Below are 21,808 nucleotides of genomic sequence, written 5' to 3'. Positions count from 1 at the left end.
AGCTGTCCTCTGTTTTCCTGATGCCTCCATTCTTTCTTTCAGCATGCAGCATGAATGTCCATCACAAGTGCCAAACAAAAGTAGCAAACCTTTGTGGAGTTAACCAGAAACTAATGGCTGAAGCCCTGGCAGTCATTGGGAGTACCCAACAGGTAAGTGCATCAAGCTGTGAGTGACCTGGACAAAGAAAGATCAAGAGTGCAATGTTTGTTCCAGCACAAGAACTAAGAGCATTGAGTGGCGCACAGCAGGTAACAAGTTCAAAACAAAGAAGAGGCAATTGGTCCTTCATTGAACATGTAGTTGAACTCATCTCAGCACATTGTGGAGGCTAAAAGTTTATATGGGTTCAAGTGACAACCTCGGATGTTCATGGAAGAAAAGTCCATTCAAGGCTCTTAATAGAAAAGCACTGCCTTTGAATGAGGAAATCCCTGAGCCACATATCTCTGGAGATTGGGAGAATATTTTGAGAAACTGGCCTTACATGCCTGTGTTCTTCTTATATCTTCACTGGGTGTCTGCTTGACGCCTGTCACAGATAGGATATGACCTAAATGGACTCTCACTCTGATTCAGTTCAGTTGTTCTTACCTTATGTTCATAGCTTAAATTGTGTAACAAGGTGTTAGACAGAACGAGAGGAACTGGGTTTTAGCCCTTGTGCTGTCTCTAGCTTCCTTGGTGGTTGTCACATAGAAGTTTTTCCTGTGGCTCTCTGACCTGTTTGGAGTGAAACTCCCCAGAGCAGGGACTCTCATGTAACAGAGGCCTGGGCCTTGGGGAGAGGATCTAAGTACTACTGTCATACAAGTAACACTGTATGAACACAGCAAATTGAATTGTAAAGAAGGAAATTTAATTATAAAGGAGGAACTTGAATTATAAAGAAGGAAAAATAGCCTGTCACAGACCCCAAAATATAAAAGAATTTAAAGATTCTTGTTCAAAGTCGTGATTGTTAGGATGCCTCTCAGCTCTTAAATAACCTTAGAGGTGCACAAAATCCAGAGGTGCCCAGTCCTCCATGTTTAAGTTCCTCAGGCACTCCAAGGCAACATCTTCATCCACACAGTAGTTGTTCTTCTATCTGTACCTTCCTGAGGCAGTATCTACCAGGTTTAGCTCTGCATACTTCACATCCTTATGAGTAGTGCTGCCAGAACTCCAAAGAGGAGTTTTTCCTGCCCCTTGCTTCACTTTTTCCAGCTTGCTGACTCTGTACAGCTCCTTGCACTGGGTAGTGGTTCCTTTGGGTCACCATTGTGAGCTGAGGAGGGTAAACACTAGATACTTTCCCCCAAATGCTCTTTTAACCTACAGCAATTTAGGCCTTGGGGACTTCTTGAGCCATAGGTGAAGTCTTTGTGTTTAGTAGCCCTCAGTAGATTTATCTTACATGCTTTTGTCTCATCATGCTTGAAACCAGATAAACTTTTACCCTCCGCAACATTTTGGGACAAGGAGTTCCTCGGAGTCACATCCAGACAGTGTACAAGGGTGAGACTGCAGCGTGTTCCAGCCTCTAGTATTTTTCCAGGTTTCACTTCCAAGTGAAACCTACTACTAGGAAGGAAGATGTTAATTAAAATGCACTTTGTGTGGATAACTACCCCCATGCAAAATTAACAGAAGTCTGTTGACATCACCATATAAGAAGCCTCCTTGCCTCACTGAAGACTGTGGGTTCCTTTAGGGTTACAAACCCCTGACCATTAAATATAGAGATGATCATAAATAAAGACTTCTAGATCTGGGCCTGTGTGATGGTCACACTCTTCCTGGGCCAACAGACACAGAAGAGGCAGCAGCATCCATAAGCACATTTGGCTTAAAAGTCTTTCACTGTTTTCTGTAATCCAGGCTCGCTGTCAGCGTGACGCTGAACAGATCTCCAGGGATGGACCTCTTGAAATTGGCTTCCCCGTTCTTGTGAAGGAGGTAACGCAGCTTCAGGCAGTGCCAGCATCTACAACAGGAAAAAAAGGTAGTTTTGCCTAGTGGTATGGGACTGCAGGCTTTGTTAAATTTTTGGTTTTATGTGGTTAGGTGAAGGCAACAAGAGTGGGGATTTTATTAACCAATGAATCTTTTATGCATCTTTCCAGTCTAGAGCAAGACATATCCCTTCTTATCCCAGAACATCTACAACTCTTCCCAGCCACGTCACTTGGGCACGGCAGATACCCCAGGTCTCAGCCCAGTTCTTTACTTCTCTATAGGCCTGCACTTCCCTCTGCCATCCCATCTAGACACCAACCACCACTCATCCAACTAATAATGTCTTATCCTAAAATCTCTTTCTGATCCAGTACCTCAGCACACCGAGTACCTCTACTGGCAATAATGTGCTTATTTCTCTCCTGGGATTTGCAGGCTGTAACTTTTGGTAAACCAAGCTCAAAATGGGAAGTTGGGAGTCTTTTTGATCACCACTGTCTCAATTCCCTTTCTGATTTCAGATTGTTGGGGGTGGGGTTCACACCACGGCTCAGTGCTAATTACAGTGCTAGTGGTTTCAGTAATTAGTGTCTCTAAAGCTGTAGACCGTTGTCTTCTTTAGAGACACAAGCCCATCATGAAATTCTTAATTTTTCTATAATTAAAATAGTTAGTTATTTGCATTACTAGGTTTTCGAAGGCATAATTTCTGTACTTCTACATACTTTTTCTGTTGGCAGTCCTTCTCTGCTATCCATTGGTGTCCTTGTCCAAGAAGTTCAGCTTCATAATTTTGATTTCAAGGATTCTTCCCTATTTTCTTCTCCCCTCTTTTCCTCTCCAGTTGTATTTATATGCAGCATTATAAGTGTCCCTGCAGGTGACAGTGGCTGATGCACTGAGTACATTAATAGTATGTTCAACTCCCCTGTAGCATAAAGTCTGCACGTCTGAACACACAGACGATTTAAAAGGGGGAAGTCTTTCAAAGACATAAATAGCATCCAGTCCCTTTGAAAATCATCGACAGATCCCCACATTACTCACCCAAGGGCTGATCTAGGTGTTACCACCCTCTGTGCTACAAGAGTGGAGGTTCAGGAAGGTGAGTGAGGGATTGAGGTGTAAAAAATTAGTATTTACTATCCCAGTAGTATTTACTGTTTCACACTCTAGTTTTGCCAAGACTCTTGAAGCAGCCATAGAAAACATGGGACCACATCTTAATGACAACCAACAAGGAGGACTGAAGAACACAGGTGGTCAGAAATGAGGGGTTTGATCTTGTTTTGCTGCCATGGAACAAAGTGACAGATGAGGGAGTTTGTAAAGTGGGAGTAATGCCACTGAAGAAGGTGGAGTTGCACTGAAGTAAAATTTCCTCTAGAGAGAAGGCAGTGTGGGAGCAGAGCCAATCCATCCACTAGATGTGGCCACCACATTTCCATTCATGTGAAAAGACATTTTTAAATTTTAAGCAAAACAGCTGTCAGTGTTCTGGGGATTTTCTTATTTCCAGGGGTTTGTTTTCAATGCTTTGATGTGTGTTGCAGAACCACAGGGCATCTCCTGGGAGACTCCAGTGGAGGGCACAACAAAGGGAGAGCCTCTAATAGAGCCAGACTCAGGAGGAGAACAGCCCCAGGAGCAGCAAGTGCAGCTAAAATTAACCATTGAAGATTTTGTCCTACACAAGATGCTGGGGAAGGGAAGTTTTGGCAAGGTAAGCATAAGGGGGCTGGGATGCTACTTCGTAGATCTGTGCACATCACCTGTTACAGGACGGAAACACCTCATTTATGACTTACTGACTTGTTAAAAGTCAATTTAGTGGTATTGACTCGTTAGAAGTTTAACATTGCTCTTCTCTTTCCGACCTCAATCCAAAGACGGGCTGAACAGTGTTAAATAGCATGAGGATTGGAGGTCACTTTGGAATAACATCGCTAGGCCCTCAGAGAACCCTTGTTCTTGCAAGGCTCAGTCTTGAACCCAGTCTTGTCCTTGCATAAGACGAAGATCCTCCTTGTCTTTCCCTCTGCCCCATTAGCTGCTGTGTCATAAGTAACCATGACAGGAGGGGAAAGCAGCTAACGCTGCTACTTCCCCTTTCGTGCAGGTTCATGTGGCCTGGGCAGCCGCCGGAAGCTGGTGGGAAAGATCTCTGTGCTGTCCACCCCCACACTACACCAGCCAGCATCACTGAGCAAGCTCCCAGGGAGGCAGAAGTCTTAGCTAAAAAGGCTAGCATGGATCACCTCCCCTCTTTCCAGGGCAGCAGGGCCCAGCTGGGAGCACTGAGCTGCTCTTTCCCAGCTCTGAGCTGTGCTGGAGCATAAAGCTAACTTTACAACAGCCAAGAATTTGTGCTTTTGAAACAAGAACCACCTGTTTTCAGTGGATTCATTAATCTTGATGAATGATTGCCTGTTCCTTCTTCTTGCAGATGTCCCCTGGAAGGGGACTGTTATTTAGTGCCAATGCAGAGCTGCATGAAGTGATTTCAGAGGAAATCACTATTGTGTTTTTATAGCCAGGAAAGAGAATGTGTATTTGCTGCCTTGGCTTTCCGCACTTGAAAACACTTGGTATGCCTATGCTTTACATGGGAAGCAGAGCTCAGACACCTGAGCTGGGCTAGTCCAGAATACCCCAAACTCCACAGCTCAGGCTAAACTGGGCTCAAGAACATGAATGTGGTACAATCATAGAAACATATGGTTTGGAAGGGATCTCTGGAGGTCCTCTAGTCCAACTTCCTACTCAGACAGGTCCAGTTAGGTCAGATTGCTCATGGGATTGTCTAGTCAAGTCTTGAACACCTCCAAGAATGGAGATTCTGTACCTTGCTTCAGGCCCCTGTGCTAACGTGGACTTTCCAAGCTCACATGCCTCTGCACTTCTCTGTAGTGCACCATGTAGATGTGAAGAGAACGGTTTTAGTTCAGGCCCCTTTTGCAGAATACCTCACCCACAAGTTTCCTGTGTAGGTTTCCCTCCTGGTGTTCTCATTTGCTTGGAGTCAGATTCACTTCCCCATAGAGAGGCGGGAAGGTATTCAGATCTCCACGCCTGAGGGATCTCCCCAGCTCTGAATGAACCAGGGAAGTTCAGGGTCAGACCTGCAAGGAAGCCCTCTCTGCATAAGGTGTAGCCCTGCCTACCTGTGCAAGGTACAGAAGGGCACAGAACAAATCACACCTGTGTCACATTCCCCCATTTCACCAGGAGAGCAGTGCTGACACAGAAATGGGGGTACCAAAGGGTCTCTCTAGCATCAGCAGTGTTAGCATTTCTGGCCATTCACTGCAGAGACAGAGGGAGGCTTTAGGTTCAGTCTAGTGCTATGGAGTGAAATACAGCAATAGTGAAAAGGATAGGTAAAACTTTTGCCAGGGTTACAACATGTCTGAACTTACTTAGTAAATAGTGTCTGGTAAAGAACTCCAAAGTCCTCTCTGATGAGTCTTAAATATTTGTTCAGTCTATGGGAATCAGTGTCAACAGGCTGTTAGAGTAAAGATCAGGGCTGACACTGCCTTTCAGCTACTTTACTTTAAGGCCTCAAGCAAATGCTATGCTCCTCTGTGCCTCAGTTTCCCTGCCTGTAAAAATAGATAGAAGTAGTCCTAGCTCCTCTGGGACATGGTTTATTAGTGCTTGAAATGTATTTTGCTCTTCTCAGAGAAGATGTCCTGCAGAAGCACAGGAGACCCAGGCTGTCTGTTCAGGCCTCTTGTTAACTGTGAGAAAGCACATCTGATGTAAATCAGTCTAATTACTGGTGGACATCAGTTTACACCTGCTGAGGATCTGCTGTGGGGTATTTGCATTTCACATGGTGTTGACAAAGCAATATTCTATGATTTGTTATTTAAAGTCAAAAAACAGGAAATGTTTCTTATGAGTATTTGCATTAAAATGGTTTCTGTTGTCAGAAGTGTCTGGCTCTGACATGTTCTGTCCATATGGGCATGTGACACCTGCTGTCATAATCACCAAACCCTTCTCATCTCTTCCTGGGTTTAGCTTCATAGCACCATTCTGGGTGCAGGGAACAAACTCAAAGGCTACAAAGACTTAAAGACAGAATCAGGTCTTAAACCTCAGCTTGTCCAAGGACTAGTCTTGTGAATTCCCCAGAGCCATTCTCCCATGCAAAATTTTCCGCTCACTGCTGCGTTTCAGCCCATCTTGCTCAGCTCCCATCCTCCCACGGCTGCATACACAGTCTGAGAGAAGAGCGTTGGTCTTTCTGAAAGGTCATTTCCATCCTAGGTGTTCCTTGCCGAGCTGAAGAACACAGACCAGTACTTCGCTGTGAAAGCCCTGAAGAAGGACGTGGTGTTGATGGATGACGATGTTGAATGTACGATGGTGGAGAAGAGAGTCCTCTCCTTAGCTTGGGAACACCCATTCCTGACTCACGTCTTCTGTACGTTCCAGACCAAGGTAAGACGAGGCGTTTTCTGCTCCCTATGCAGGCCAATATGCTGAGATTGTGCTTAGGTCTGCTAAATACGAGGGACTAGCTTCGATGCTAAGTGATGCTAAGGGAAGGGTTATTCAGGTGGCTCCAGAAGTTTCATCTTCCCTCCCCACATTTATTCAGAGGGGCAATTTGACAAGAATGGTATGCAAGACTGAATAAGGCATCTATGCAGAGAGCCACTATTAAAATCAGAGGCCTGATGCCCAAGGCCGAGGATGTGCAAAGGCCACATCCACAGCCAGGGTGCAGATCTGCCCACACCAGTGTCATGCAGACAACTCAGGCCATGAAGCAGCGTTATACTGCAGCGACTAGCCTGAGTCATAGCGAGCTCAAGAAGCTCTAGTCAGTGCCTTGTTATGGAGAATAAACATGCTGTCATTCCCTTGGGGAATCTTCTTTGCCCTCAGCCTAGCTGTTGAATTGCATCAGACTCTTCCTAATTCGTCTAGGACCAGTGGCAATGAGGGCTGCAGTTCAGAGGGCCAGTACAAAACATCTTCACCCGAAATCTCTCTTAAGACTCCAAACCAAAATTAAAGTATTGTTTAAATAATGTTTAAATCTGTCTGTCCCTAATGGCCGTGAACCATGGACCGATTCATTTTTCAGATACTTTTCTACAGCCGCAGCCAATCTTCTTAACTCCAGAACACATGCACAGGCTTTAAAAAAAAAAGAAAAAGGATGGAGGAACTTGGAGAGATTCTCTTGTCTATCCCTCTGTTCTAGCTGACCCAAACCACTCCTGAGAGATGTTTGCTACTCCAGAGCTCAAATTTATATCTGCATCACTCTCACTAGACTGCTTGTTCAGGGCTTCACTGAGGAGGCTTTCCGTCCCTGCTCAGTTCCAGGATTTAATGTCACAAAGCACTGCTTAGCATGAGGTTAGCACCTGCTCAGCAAGAGGGCTTGTGTCTTCTGCAGGGTCATGAGAAACAAATATAGTGTCTGCTGTTTCCCCCGGTAGTCTGTGAGACAGGGCACCTGTTTAAAGACAGGGGATTAAATGTATGCCGGGGAATGTCTGGGAACTGCTGTAGGCAGTGTGACACTAAGCCCAGGCATTAGTGTTTAACCCCTTTGGGACTGTCAGTGAGGAGGACAGCACATCCTGGGAATGGATCCTTGCCCAGAGGAAAGGAATTAATTCCTTTCTTTCCTAGATTTTAGAGTAAAGTATAGACCTGACTCCAAAAGCAAAGAAAATCAAGACTTTAATTAAAAAGACAAAATATTCATAGCAGTCACAGCTCTATGAGGGGGCTTATCCTCCAGGGAGAGCTGATTGTGTTGAGTGTAAGTCCAGATGCCCAAGCGGATGCTGGCTGGTGCCAATAGCTGGTGCACAATCCTTGCATGCAGCAACATGCTGTGGTCCAGCCTGGTCCAGCTTTGGCTTGGAAGCTGGAGGTCGATTTGGGGATTTTGCCAGGCAGCATGGATGCAGCAGTGGCAGTATACAGCTCTGGTTTCAGGCTGTGCATGCATACAAGTGTCCACTTCCCTCTGGAGATGACAGCAGAAAAGGTGACAGATGAAATGGAGTCAAGCCATGAGCCAGATGTGATTTACTGACTGTTTTGGGGAGACCATGCTTCCAGCTGTGGCTGAAGCAAGGAAACCCTGCAGGGTGGAACAGGAGTGAGTGACTGAAAAATTCACGGGTGCCACACTAAAACACCCAAGGGATCTTTTCCTGCTCTGTCTTCTGGGCAATGTCAAGATATTGCCCTCTTGTCATATAGAAAAAATCTCCATCCGTCTCCTCCCAAGTCAGTGTTATCACATTAAAGTTATTTAGTCACTCTATTTTGCCCTCCAGTTCACAAATATAGAAGCTGGAGAGTGTCTGTCTAGGCCAAAGATGCTCTGGGTTGTGATTGATTTCTAGCTTATGATTTTCTCCTCTGACCTTTGCAAGGCGGGCGGTGATCACTCAACGCGTGAACATCGCGCAGAGCAGGAGAGCTTTGACAAGCCATGGACAGTCTTTCACAGCTCAGTGGAGAGCATGGTTCAATCATAATACCTTTTGGAGTAATCATGTTAGAAGCCAGTCCCTCTCTGGGCTTTAATATTGGAAAGGTGTGTGGGTTGTTGGTTTGGGGTTTTTTTTTTGGGGGGGGGTGGTTACTGGACGAGTAAGTACTTTCAAACAGAAATATATATGTCAGTGCCTTTCTGAATCCCTGATGCTTTGACCTTCAAAGTTTCTGAGCTGCCTCGGGTACGGAGTGCCTCTGTAAAGGACAGCAGAAACAGGAATATTCCTACACTGAAGCAAGAACCTAAGTTCCCCATGTCTCCAGAGAGAAAAGTCATATAATCTGCTGACAATGCTGTAAACTGTGGGTTGAGTTTCTCCCTGGCCTCAACCCAGATAATCAGCGAATGCTCAAATATATAAAGCTTGACAGCCCTCAGACAGATTTTCGTAGACGCCTGGCACCTAACGCTCCCTTTCATTCCTACGGAGGCTGAGTGATCGGTACTTTTGAAACTCAGAACACTTGTCATGTTTTGCTACATTAGAATAAATTCAAATGCATGGGTTTTCTTTTCCAAATCTGTTTTTGAAGTTGACTCTTGTATTTTATTGCAGTCATCTTTGCATCCGGATATTCAACTGACACAATTATGTGGTGTGAATTTTAAAAACAACCACAAAAACCAATTCTGTTTTATTAAAGGGTCACTGTTTTGTTAAAGAGAAGGAAAAACATGTTTATAATTCTGTGAAATCCTGTCATTAGTAATGCCCAGAGTGACTAGCTTTTGAGTGCTTATGTTTTATTTTTCTTTTTGCATTTCACTGATCTTCTGTGATAAAAGTAGGCTTTCTCTTTCTGAGAGTCACTTTTATTTCTAACTGTTTGCTTACTTCATTGACCAGGTTCTTATTCACACCCTTTACATAAATGCAAATTAAGTCCTTAGGCTTTTTGGGTTTTAGCACAAAATAACAACACAGAAGACTGTCTTAACCCAGAGTGGAAGTAATCTTTATTGTAATTTAAAAGCAAGTATTATAGAAACATTTCGTTTCTGCTATACTAGCATATAATATCTTTTCAAAGTGCTGGTGGTGAACCGTTTTCCTATGCTCTGTTGTTTTAATGTGCTTTACATTGGCTTTAAAATCTCTTACATTGGCAGAAGGGAGAAAAGAATTGTAAATCAGACTGTGATCTTAATTTAAAAATTCTTAGATCCTAATCCTCTGAAGTGTTTTCCATGAGTATTTCCAGGGGAAATTCTCATCAAAATATCTCCTCAGGGGAAAATTGCAATTCCTGCAAAATTTTCCAGGAGAGATTTCAGTTTTCTCATATCTCTGTCTTGCCATTAGAGGAACAGGGCTGAATTATTTCACCTGAATCACTGCGTGTTGGCTTCGCCCGTGCGAGTTTCGCACCCATTTGTCGTTCAGCTCTATTTCCCGGCTGTGCTGCAGACCCTCCGAGGAGCCCTGGCTGAGGCCGGTGTGCTCTCCCCAGGCTGTGCCCAGTCCTTTAACCGTGCCATGGCTGTGGGACTGCAGATTCATTGTGGCAGAAGTCCTCCTGCAAGGAGGTTGAGTTGCAAGCCTTGACCTGTAACTCACTGAACCACTGAAACACAACGAAATGTTGAACTGATTTAACAAAACACCACTGTGCTGTTCACAAGCTGTGAGATCAAGTCAAATATCCTTCTAGCCAGTGTCCTGTTTTTGGTGTTCACCAAGCAGGGATGCTAAAGGAGAGGGTACAGGGCAACGCAGAGGGTTTTTATCCCTTGCATAAACTGTCCCAGACTTTGGCATTCAACAGTGCAGGAGGTGATAAGACCTTGAAGCTTCTAGGTTTCTAGATCTCCATCCTCCTGGTCTGTTGTTGGAGATAAGTCATTTTGGAAACTTCTGATTCAGGGCTTGTGGGCCATGTTTGAGCCAGCCTGAGAGGAAAGCCAAGGGAGAAATGGGAAGCTTAGGGCACTGGGAGGCTTTGGGAATCTTGGCTTCCTCTTGCAACCAGCAGGCAGGAAAACTGGCAAGGTCTCATTCAGTATTGGCCCGTATTTCACCATAGTTCAGTGGAAGTAGCGGCGTCTCAGCAGAGTTTTGGGATTTCAACAAGGTTCTGCCAGAGAACTTGTGAGCAGCTGTGGTTATAACATGCAAAATGTAAAGTCTTTAAAAGATGCTTGTGGGGTGGTGTCAGCCCATGTGGTGTGAGCATGTGGAGCATCCTGGCGAGGAAAAGAGGGGGCCAGCTCACAACAGGGATTTTTAAAGTGACAGACAATTGGCTTCGAGGGCATATTAAATAAACATATTTCCATTGCCTACCCGTTGCCCAGCTCTGAGGAAAATCAGCCCGAAACATATTCAGCTTAGACTGGGATTTCTAAAAGGCTGCAGTGTAGCTGCTCAGATATTCGTCTTCCCTAAAATGTTGGCTTTTCAAAGTAAAAACATTACTTTTTTCCCCCATTTTTCAGTTGATATTTATTTAGGTTTTATTTAGTTTTTGGTTTGGGGATTTTTTGATTTGGGTGTTTTTTTTCCATCCCATAATTTTCAGAGATTTTTCATCCAGCCTTAAAAAAATTAGTCTCTTGCCAAGATTCCCCCCAAAACTAATAGGGGAACCCACTTTGTCTTGCAGAACAGGGGTGATAGTAAGTCAGCCTGCAGGGCCCAGCTTTACCACTGCGTGACATACTTTGCCTGCTCTGAGCTGCGAGGAAAGGTCCTAGGAGACCAAAATTCAAGTGAGAGTGGTTACCAGCCATGTCAGCACATTGATATACATATGCATATATACATATATATATACACGCATATATATATGTGTATATATATGCACACGCATACATATATATATTTATTCATATGCTTTTTCACTAAGTAGATGAGCCCACAGAGCTAAGCATCCCAAATTGGTGGTTTAATATGCAGTCAAAGATGCTGAAAGTGGGAAGATTAGAACGAAAAAGAAATCATAAGATCAGGGACTGGACCACACTGGCTGGCAACTGTAAGAAATGCTGCCATCTCTAGCAGATAGGTTGATATTACACAAGGGGAAAAAAGTTTTTTAGAGCGAAGAACAAAGTTAAACCTCTTGTTGCTTTGATCAGTAACAAATTGGCTTTGCGAGTCCCCAGATGATGCAAATAGCATTGTCAATACTTCCTATGGTCACCTGCTAAAAGGTGTGCAGCAGCTATTGCATTAGCTCTCCCTCGTGGGAGCAGATGCAGTGCAGCGCGCGCGCGCATTACTCTCCTTCCCAGCGGATGGGATTGCAACGGTGTGTTGCGACATTTACTGGTGATGTGGTGGAGGAGGGCTAGGAGGCCTTTGGTTACCATGCAGCCTATGAAGTAAAATAGGGCCGAGGTCTGGATGAGCATCCAGACTGTTGAATTGTTAGCGTGCTCCTTTGGCATGATTTTAGCCTGTGATAACTCGCACTCTGCTGCTCAGGAATAGTTCAGCGGTAGCATGAGCCAGGAACTGTTACCAATAGGCACTTTGGACACACCTGTTAAATCCTGGAGACTTAGCCTTTGGGTTCAGGACCCTCTTTTCTGCAGTGCAGCATCACAGCCTCTTCTGTTCTCCACATCCCCCTGCACTGTGCCCAGGTCACACCAACCCTCGGTGCCAAGAAAAGGGGGGTCCCAGGGCAGGAAAGAGACCATCCTGCTCCTTTGCAGCCCCACGAGAGCCGGGCTTAGCTATGGGAAAGTGTGAGACAGGAATCAACTGCGGGAATTGCATAGTGTCATACCTTTCCCTTAGCAAGGACCAACCTAATTTAACGGAATTGCAGTGGAGTTCAGCCTCTTTGGACTGAGGAGCCTTCTCCACATGGAGCCATTTGCTAGGATAACTGCTCTAATCAGGGTAATGCTACACAGTCCTACAGCATTAATTGTTCCAATATTCATGTCTCAGAAGCCCTGGGAAGGAGAATTTTGCTCTCCAGTAAATGGTGTTAAATTGTATATTTGTATGTAGGTAAATGCTTTCAAATGCATAGAAAACAGAACCTTAAAATCTCCACAGAAAAGTACTCTGGAGGGCTTCCAGCTGGTATGAGGATTTTAAGAGCCCGTTATAGGATGTACCTTCAAAAGACCAATTTAAATGCTGCTTGCTTTATACTCATTGTTTATAGAGTGGAAAGCATCCCTGATGGTGACTATTCATTCTCACAGCAGTCTCATGCAGAACAGAAGCAGGTTGGTTTAACTCCTTCCCTGCCATGTCCTGGAGAGGTAGAGAGAGCACATGGCTCAGCAGAGAGGATATTAGCTCAGCGTGGGCACTGAGGGACTGACAGGACAAGAAACTGAGTTCTTGCTGAAATCAGGTCTTTCAGCACCCGGTGGGACTGAGCCGATCAGGGCACCATGTTATTTCGCATGCTGGATGCACTCCTGTGTGTGCCTGTGTGTTGTACAGCACCATTCTGTCTGCTGTAGGAACAGCACTTAGTCCTCCCACAACGGGGTTAGTCCTATTCCCTCTGCTGCAAGAAGGATGGCATCCAGTATTGATGTTCCTGAGACAGTTTCAACTATCCTGGGGCAGTTCCCAAGGCAAAGTGCAGGAACTGCCTTTCCAGTCCTCCTTGAACTCTGTGGTTATAAAGGATGGCCCCAGACTCTGTCTTAAGACCGGGCGTGCTTATCTTCTGTCATGTGAGTCTGGAACCATGACCAGAAGTTTGGCTTGGGTGTTTGCTACCCAAGGATACTCTCACGGCAGGGGGTCTGCAAGCTGACCACGGTTTGTTTGCAAGACATATGTGTAGGAAGAAGGTGGGATCCAAAGCCTCTTCCAAAGCCTCTTTCAGAGCTGTATAGATGCCATCGCTGAGACGTTCATGTTTGTTTGCTTAGTACCCCTAACCTGTGGCCAACACAGAGTTAAGAGCATGCTATCGTTAGTATGCCCTATCTGCATATGGTACCATCCCTACCGCCATTTCTTGAGAAATACTTACTCTACCCACTCCTGTCTGCTCTAGAAGCTGACAGACTTCAGAGCCTTGCACTATCAGACACTTGAGAAGGAGACATCAGATAAATTTCCCAGGACAAGAGGAAGCGTAGGTCAGAGCCTGTCTGAGAGCATGTCTTCTGTGCCATTCTAAGCCTTTAACCTCTAGTACGCTGTCGAATTTTCAGTGATTTCAAGCACAGGTTTTGCTGCTTCCCTTTCGAGGATGTTCTGTAGTGCCGTAGATCTTGAGCTTAGGAAGTTGTCTACAATAATTGGTTGCAGTTTCCACTGCTTGATTACATCTTGCTACTCATAGTTACCTACTTAGGGCTGACCTCGAGCAAATTATCTTCTTGGACAATTCCAGATAATTGACCTTTATACAAAGCAAGGGGAACTTCCAATTTCAAAGCAGAAAACTCAGAGTGATGCTGTCTTTCTTTTTAACAGCATTTATGTACCACTCGGTAGCACCTGGTAGACCAAGAATTTCAGTAGAAATCATGCCTGAGTCAGGTTTGTGGTCTTCAGCTTCATATCTTTAGATAGTTCAGAGACTGAACTCATATACAGGTATGAGTTCTTTGGATGCCGAAGTGTCTGAGAGGTTTCAGCTTTTCTTTCGCCAGATGGCAGAAAGATGCTATCAGAGCCCTCAGTTCAATTATATGGGTGCATTAGGCTGTTACTCAAATCCATGAGCAAGCAGAGTGTGATTGCATCTTCTGCTGAATAAACTGGGACTTCAGTTTACTCTTAAAGATGAGTAGTAAGGTGTAACCGAATTCTGTGGAATTCCTGGGGAACCCAGGGTTTTTCTCCTTCCCAGCCTACAATCTGAATCTGCTGCATTTGAAGACCCAGGAGGTTTCTCCTGTTCCAGTCTTCCAGTTCCAGTAGATGCAGCCGCTGCTGTTCCCACTTGCAGGTCCTGCCAGTAGCAAGGCTGAGCACGTATCTTAAAGGTGTGAATGTACACACATACCTGGTGATTAGGCAGGGGCTGGCTCAGACAAGCATACTGACCACCAACCTGCTTACATGTGACCAGCCTCTTTTACACCACCCCCCCCTCCATTTTCCCATGCTTATTCTTCCCCTATTCACCTTGACCCCTCCCTTTCTCCAACCTTTTCCCAATTAAACAACCTCTTTTGCTACGTCTGAACACAGTTTTGATATTTCTGATACCATTACCTAGATCATCTTGGCCTTGCACGGTGTTTACCAATATGTTTGCTGGGTGCTGTTGCCTCGCATTATTGCACTCCCCAAAAGGTCCCCAATATTCCCCTCGGCTGTCTGTGAAGCTCGCCGATCTCTCACATAACTCCTTCTTAGCCATCTGAGAGACCCAGCTGTTCCTCAAAACATTGTATGTAACTTTAGCCATCTTATCACACTGTTATTTGCCATGTTCAGCAGTATCTTATGTGTCCAGTAGTTTCTCATGGTCTATTGTTAGCTAAACCTTGTCATCTCCCTGTGTGTTTTAACAAGCATCTTCTCAGACGCTTTCCTAAACTGGATCCTGAACTCACATTTCTTCCAAGATTTGTGCATGTGTATCTTAAAATGCCCAAGTCCATTTGGCCTTCTTACTTGCTTAAACTAATTCACGCACATAGATCTCTGCAGATACAAGATGTTCAAACTGAAAAAAAACCACACCCATTTGGTTTATTGGTAAAATTTGTATTCTTTCCCTGGGATGCCAGATCTGGCCCTGTGCTTGTCAGATGACAGGTGTGGTTTCCAGCCAGGCTTTCATTTAGTAAGAGTACAGTAATTAAAAGGATCTGGCTAAAGAAATTGCACAAATTAGAGCAGACAGCTGTTATGTGAAAAGAATAAACACTTTTTTTTTTTTAATAGCCAGCTCTTGGATTGCTGCCAGAGATGCTTGCATTAGATCTTCTGGATAAAAATCTTCCTTCAACTGTTAAAAATATAAGTGAAAAGAAGTCTCTTTTCCAGCAAAATTGTGATGGGAAATAGCCAACAAAGGGAAGATATTCATAAACTTTAGGATATCCTGAAGATCTTCAGCTTTAGTGTGGGTCTGGTGGTGAAGTTAGGGCTGTCAAAGCAGCAAGGGCATCAATGTGATGTACATCAAGGATTGGAATGGAAACTTTGGTGATCTGTTCTCTTTATTCAATGCAGAGAGATCCCTTCACCCCCCTTATGTAGCAGGAGGAGAGTTTTCCATGGCCCTGGTAGAGCAGCTAATGGTTGCATGCAGTTGGGAACAAGGACCGTATCTTTTTTTGGTCTTGTCTTACATGAAGTGCCAAATGGATATCCAGAAACATGAGTAGTTCATGAGTCTTGCCACTAGCAAGTTAAATTCTGCCTCATTTAATAGAGTAGCTCCCAGGCTCCAAATCAAGCAAGTGCTGAAACAGTTTACTGCATCTGGCTGATGTGTCTGGCAACTCAAAAGGTCGGACCCATAGGTGTCCATAAAGACATTCAGGAATGCAGGTACTACCTGGCTGAGATCTGTCCACTGGATGGATCATACACTGGACTGTGACCCAGGAGACCCGGGATTTACTTCCGCTTCTTCCAGTAGTCACCCGGGAAGCTTGTTGATCTGTGCTTCTGCTGCAAAGGCACTGTAGGTCACTGATCCCCTTCCAGTGCATCTGGAGCTCTGCTGGTAAAAAGCAATGGCACCAGCGCGTGCATTCATAATGTTTACTAATGGTCATTACCCAAATCAAAGTAGTAAGTGTGAGTATAAGGTTAGAGAACAAAGAGCAAAAATAGAAATCAGGGAAGAAACCGGTTTCTTTCCCAAACCCTATTTGTAATCTTTTCCTTCCTCTTTCTGACTGATTTATTTTTTCTTTGCAATTTTTTCTCCTCCTTCCCCACCCCTAATTGTCATCTTGTCTCCTTTTCTAGGAAAACCTCTTTTTTGTGATGGAATACCTCAATGGAGGAGACCTCATGTTCCATATCCAGAGTTGTCATAAGTTCGACCTTCCCAGAGCAACGTAAGATATTATTATTGCCTTTTTGCCTTTAAGTCACATGCCTGGTAGAAGCAAAGGGGGCAGCTGGGGACACCAGAGCTCTTAGTATTATTATTCTCCTTCTGCCACTGTCCTGTGGGGGTAGCCCTGGATGAATCACTTCACTTCTTTGTGCCTTGCCCCATCTGCAAGATGGGGATAATGGTTGTGCCTTACACTGGACATCGATGTGAAAGCAGCACCACTCTCTCGGCCAGAAGCCTCCAAACAGATCAAAACGGGTGTGCAGGAGGTCATCACCCCGGCCGAAGGACGAGCTTGGAGCAAGTCACTTCCTCTCCCTGTCCTCTTTCGCCTCCCACGGATGGCTTTTTAGAGCACATCCACACAGCTGATTTCAGTCAGATGTGACCTTGCTTTGCGTTCTGGGTCAACCAGGGAAGCTATTTCTGTTTGGAAGTGTTACAGACGCTACTCCACCCTCGAGAGCATTGCATCTGCCCGCAATCTCATCCTTTAGCCTACAAACCAGGGCTCTCCTTCCAGCCTGTGACCTGGCTCCCCAGTTTTGCTCTAGCTACAGAATAGTCCCCTGAAGATTTTTTCAGAGCCAAGAGACCAGCTGGCAGAAGTTGTTCCTTGGGCTGCCCTCTTTGCTGGATCAGTCCCCTTTCCAGGACTGCAGTGTCTGCTGGCCGGAGTGTAGCCCATCAGAGAGAAGCTCCAGAGGGGCCATCTCCAGTGACTAGAAAAAGCCCTGAGCATGACTGTTTAGGTGCCCCATGGATGAGGATCGTGTTGAAGCAACCTATAGGTGTCTGCTGTGAATTACCTATAGGTAATTCACCTAGAGTTGCTCCAGGGTTGTACTGGTTGGGTTTTTGCTCAATCCAGAAATGCGGGTCTCAGAAATGACATCATGCACCCAACCTCCACCTCAGCTTTATTACCATCAAAGAAATCCCACAGGTGCATTCTCAACCATCTCTAGAACCACACATCTTTTACTTTACAACTCTGGGTAGCCCCTAGCCAAGCTGCAGGCCCTGCTCAAACTGAGGTTTCCAGTCCAGTGACCAGAGGCAAAACTATTGTTTGGTAGAAATAATGGAAGGCACACATTTTTTTTCCCTTTGAGTTTTGAGTTAAAAATAAAAATAAAAGCGATAAAACCTATCAGAAGTGCAAAAGGTAAATTTAAATAAAAAATTAATACACCAACAGAGAATTAAAAATTTATTTAGCTGTGATTAAAATAAATAGAGGAATTAGAATAAATTAAAGGGTTTTTTTTTTAAATCCTTTTGTGAGCAAAAGGTATTTTGAAAGTCAATATTTAAACCACTATAGGAGTTAATTTTTATTTAATAATTAAAACTGAGCCCCTTCATTTAAATCAGTGTTTAATGTGAAGATTTTTTTTTAAGCATTTGCATGTTTAGAATTAAGCCCCTAGGCTAATGCATTGAAGACTGGGGGACCAGACTTTACAGTGCTAGGGGGGATACAATCCTGTGGTTACCTTCACTTCTGGGCAGAGTGCTTTCATTGAGCTTTCATTGTTTCATGGTGCTTCAGCCCTATGCTGGTTCTCTGCAGCAGAACACACTTTTATCCCTTGGGCAGAAATGTGTTGAAAACAAAGATCCAAAGCTCAAAAAGATTCCACAGAAAGACCACTAAGCATCTAGCAGCTCATTCACATCTTGGGTAAAATTGCAAAAGCAAATTATAAATATGGGCACCGAAGAGAGCTATCTGACAAGCCAGGGAGGTCCCCAACCCCAGTTGCCCGCTTGCTTGACCATGGTCAGGACTGCTCAACGGTTCGTGCAGCGGCTACTGCACGTGGCAAATCACAGCTGCTCTTTCGACATCTGGGGCATTAACTGCAATTCGCAGTTTGCAGTCTGGTGCATCGCTGTAAATCGTTAGTTTACACTAAATATGTAAATAAGTGAGAGGCACAGACACCACGATTCTGCCTTCCATGCTACATGGACAATATCTTCTAAGGTAGACAGCTGGAGTTAGGAGGTGGGGTTTTTTGCTTCGGAGATGATCTGGAGACACCCTTGGGCACTTACAGACCAATCTTCAGAGATAGTTACATATCTAAAAATACAGCTAGTCACAAAGAGTTTTTTCAAAGCCCTGAAGATGAGTAGGCTCTGAGTCCCAACTGTTTCCCAGAGTGGTTTCAGTGGGAGTTGGGCTGCTAGGTGCATTGCATGCTTTTGAAAATCTCACATCATCCCTCAGTTACTTGATGGATCAGTAAAATCCAGTTACTCCAAACCTTCTGGAGACTTCATGGGATTTTGGCTCCTGGATCAATGACCAGCTTTGGCAAATGTTGTCCCAGCTCCTTAGCCTCCTCAGGAGTGCTGTTAGTTTCTGTACTTTGGGGTCTACTTGAAAAGGCGTGTTGGGAAGCATCTGTTCTAACTCGTGCTTTCTTCGCTCAGGTTTTATGCTGCTGAAATCATATGTGGACTGCAGTTCCTCCATTCCAAAGGGATAATATACAGGTAGTTTTACTCTTCAGTGTCTAATATGCTGAACCTTTTCTGCTTTCCCTGCAAGTATTGATTGTACCTGACAGATTGCTCCTTGGGCTTACTTACTGGTATTGTGGTTCTAGGCAGATTTCGTTTTTACAATGTCTGGTTGTTTTATTTTGAAGAGATAGTGTGGAAAAAAGGCAGTTTTGAGCCCTTCTTAAGAATCCAGTCCTGTTTCTGTTGACATTAAAGCAACCTCTCTGATGCTGGAGCATTTACACTGAGTCACTCACATAACAGCCAGCATAGGCACCCGATTTAATGCTTTCCATGCATGAAGGTATATAAGGTCAAGCTAGCCACGACAAATTCAGTATGTCTGCTATGCTAGCTACTCTGCGACAGTGGTGACAAGCTCAGTTCAAGTAACAGTAGCAGGAAAGCACGGCAATATATACTAATTTGGGGATTACTAGCAGGCCTGCCGTGTGCAGATCCATGGGGAGGTTTCGGGATTCTGGTTAACCTGTGGGGTGGGATTCATTTCGCCTAACRTCTGAGCTAGTCACCCCAAGCTCTCTTTTAGTAAGCAGAGAGAAATGGGCTTTTTTAGGTAACAGTTCATCAGACCTGCTTTAGGATGAGTCGACTTGTGTCTGAGAAGTGCCCATTTCTACCAGTGGGTGCTAAAGGGAGCCAACGGGGCCTTGGTCAGACGCTGTAGGCAGCTATGCTCGAACAGAGGGTTCCTCTCCCAAAGTTCCTGGCATAAAAGTAGTCCATAAGGCCTCAGTCTGTCAAACCCTGCAGAGGAAAAATCCCCTACTGTAAATTTGCCCATTCAGAACTTCCACTTGACTTCCCTAGGAGCTTCGACGCTATGCCCGGGTGCTTTAATCTAACGCACAAGGATTGTGTTTCAGACCTATATAAAAGGACAGAGACAAGATGGGAGCGACAGGGGCTGCAGATATCAGGCTGTGGTTTGCTTTCCCGTGCATGAAAGCAGTAACTGAGTTTCTGGGGAGCTCTAGTCCAACTCATCTTCTTGGGAAAGTTAGTTACTACATTACGGCCTTTTGTAAAATCAGGGAGCAAACAGATTGTCACAAGCAAATGAAAAAGCTCAGTAAAGCAATGATGTTTGCTGAAACCGAAATCAGCTTATTTCGATGTTTGTCATGTAGGATGAACATTAGAACAAATGCTAGAAGTGAATTGCTTGTTTACAATCTACTCTTCCATTAAAACTCAAGCTTTGATTCATATGAACTCTCCTTATTATTCATTATTAGTACTCATGTGGGAGCAGTTTATAGTCTTTATTGACCAATGATGGTGATTGCATAAACATGAGATCAATATCAATAGCATTAAGCTAAGATGATCTCTGAGGTCTCAGTGAGTCTCCGGCTCTACTCATTATTCCGGATGACTGAAAGGAAACATTTTTGGAAGTGCCCAAATCACTTAACCACATCTGTTATTTTTACTCAGAGTTCTTAGAAAAGTCATTTAAAAATATCTGTAGGATATTTTGAGTTCTTGACAGGACTGTTAACATTACTTTTTTGTTATAACTGACATTTTTATTTGAAACTGCTACATCAGCGGTGTGTAGGAGTTTGGATTCGGTTTCAAGGTGCTGCCATGCAACGGTCTGGGTCAGAGTATGTGTCCCATCAGTACGCCCTGTTTCCCCATGAGAGGAGAGAGATCATGGGAATCTGGAGCCATAGACTTTGCTGGGAAACGTGGGCTAAAATGGGACAGCTGGACGTTAGATAACATGGTGATATGAAGGAATAGCTCACTCCCAGGAGTCAGTGTGGCTTTGATTTAAATATCAAACTTTGATAGAAATGATTTGACCAGTCCTATTCCTTTTCCCTTTTTTCACTGAAGACAATGATGACAAGATCAGTTGAGAACTCACAACCCTCAGTAGCTTAGTCACAGCTAACTTACACTTAGGAAAGGGAACAGAAGTCATTTTTAAAACTACATTCCTTGTGATGTGGTAACAGTCATGAGTCCAGCTGTTCTGCCTCGTACAGCCATGTTCGGGAATGTTGGCTTAAATTTTAATGAATGAGCCCAGGGTTTTTGGCAGAAACTTGTGCAATCCCTGGAGCCAATGAGTTTGAGATTCATCAAAATAATGAAAATGAACTGTAGGTGATTTTTTTTGTTGTTTTTCTTCAATATTCCAAATGAATAAAAGCAGTGCTGGCAGCCAGAGATTGATCTTGATGGTGTAACTGGAATAAGTCATTCCAGCAGGAAACTGTGGCAACATGAGTATCTGCCACTTGGAAAGCAAATACCTTGGTCACCTCTATGTTTCTTTTTGTTACTGTTCTGTTTGATCGATGACTCCCTCTTTTTCTTTGGCCGTAATCTAGCAGCAAGGAACAATTGCCCCGTGACAGCAGTTTAGTGTGTAGACACCACGAGGTCCCACACTCTGATCAGGACCTAGCCAAAGTGAGCCAGGAAGCTTTGGAGAGCAGGAAGCTACACAGCCATCTTTCCTGCAATTGTAGATGATCATCTCAGGAGCATCGTGCATTAGAAACAATCTTCTTTGAGGGAGTCAGATGGTCAAGGCCACTTATGGAAGAAAAAAAAGAAAATATAAAGCAGTTGTTACCAGCAGGGTAACTATATAAGTGGTTAGGACTCTTGCCCAAGGTGTGGAAAATGTGTGTTGGCTGTGAATCAGTGGAGCTTAGAAAAGACCAGTTATCTCCTCCGTTGTGGGCACAAGCAAATGTTATGTCAAGGTGCTTTGGGAGCAGAAGCAGTGATTGATATCACAGGTTAGACAGTGCAGAAGCGTGGGTGCTCTGAGACTCAGGTACCCAAATTCTTCCCACAT

At 44.3% G+C, this 21,808-nt stretch overlaps 1 protein-coding gene across 1 annotated transcript in view; it reads left to right on the top strand.

Annotated features, from left to right (window-relative positions):
* The window catches only part of PRKCQ (protein kinase C theta), a 62,646-nt gene that overhangs the window by 28,377 nt on the left and 12,461 nt on the right, over window positions 1-21,808 (top strand). The window contains exons 11-16 of the mRNA XM_026091272.1: window positions 43-152; window positions 1,864-1,987; window positions 3,495-3,664; window positions 6,220-6,393; window positions 16,353-16,444; window positions 18,892-18,954. Coding sequence (XP_025947057.1) covers window positions 43-152; window positions 1,864-1,987; window positions 3,495-3,664; window positions 6,220-6,393; window positions 16,353-16,444; window positions 18,892-18,954 — 733 coding nt within the window. The remainder of the gene's footprint in view (window positions 1-42; window positions 153-1,863; window positions 1,988-3,494; window positions 3,665-6,219; window positions 6,394-16,352; window positions 16,445-18,891; window positions 18,955-21,808) is intronic.

This window comes from Apteryx rowi, unplaced genomic scaffold (genome assembly GCF_003343035.1).
Source record: "Apteryx rowi isolate R43461 unplaced genomic scaffold, aptRow1 scaffold_9, whole genome shotgun sequence".
In the NCBI taxonomy this organism is placed as follows: domain Eukaryota; kingdom Metazoa; phylum Chordata; class Aves; order Apterygiformes; family Apterygidae; genus Apteryx; species Apteryx rowi.
The sequence above is the reverse complement of the archived record's forward strand: the minus strand, read 5'-3'. Positions and strand labels throughout refer to the sequence as shown.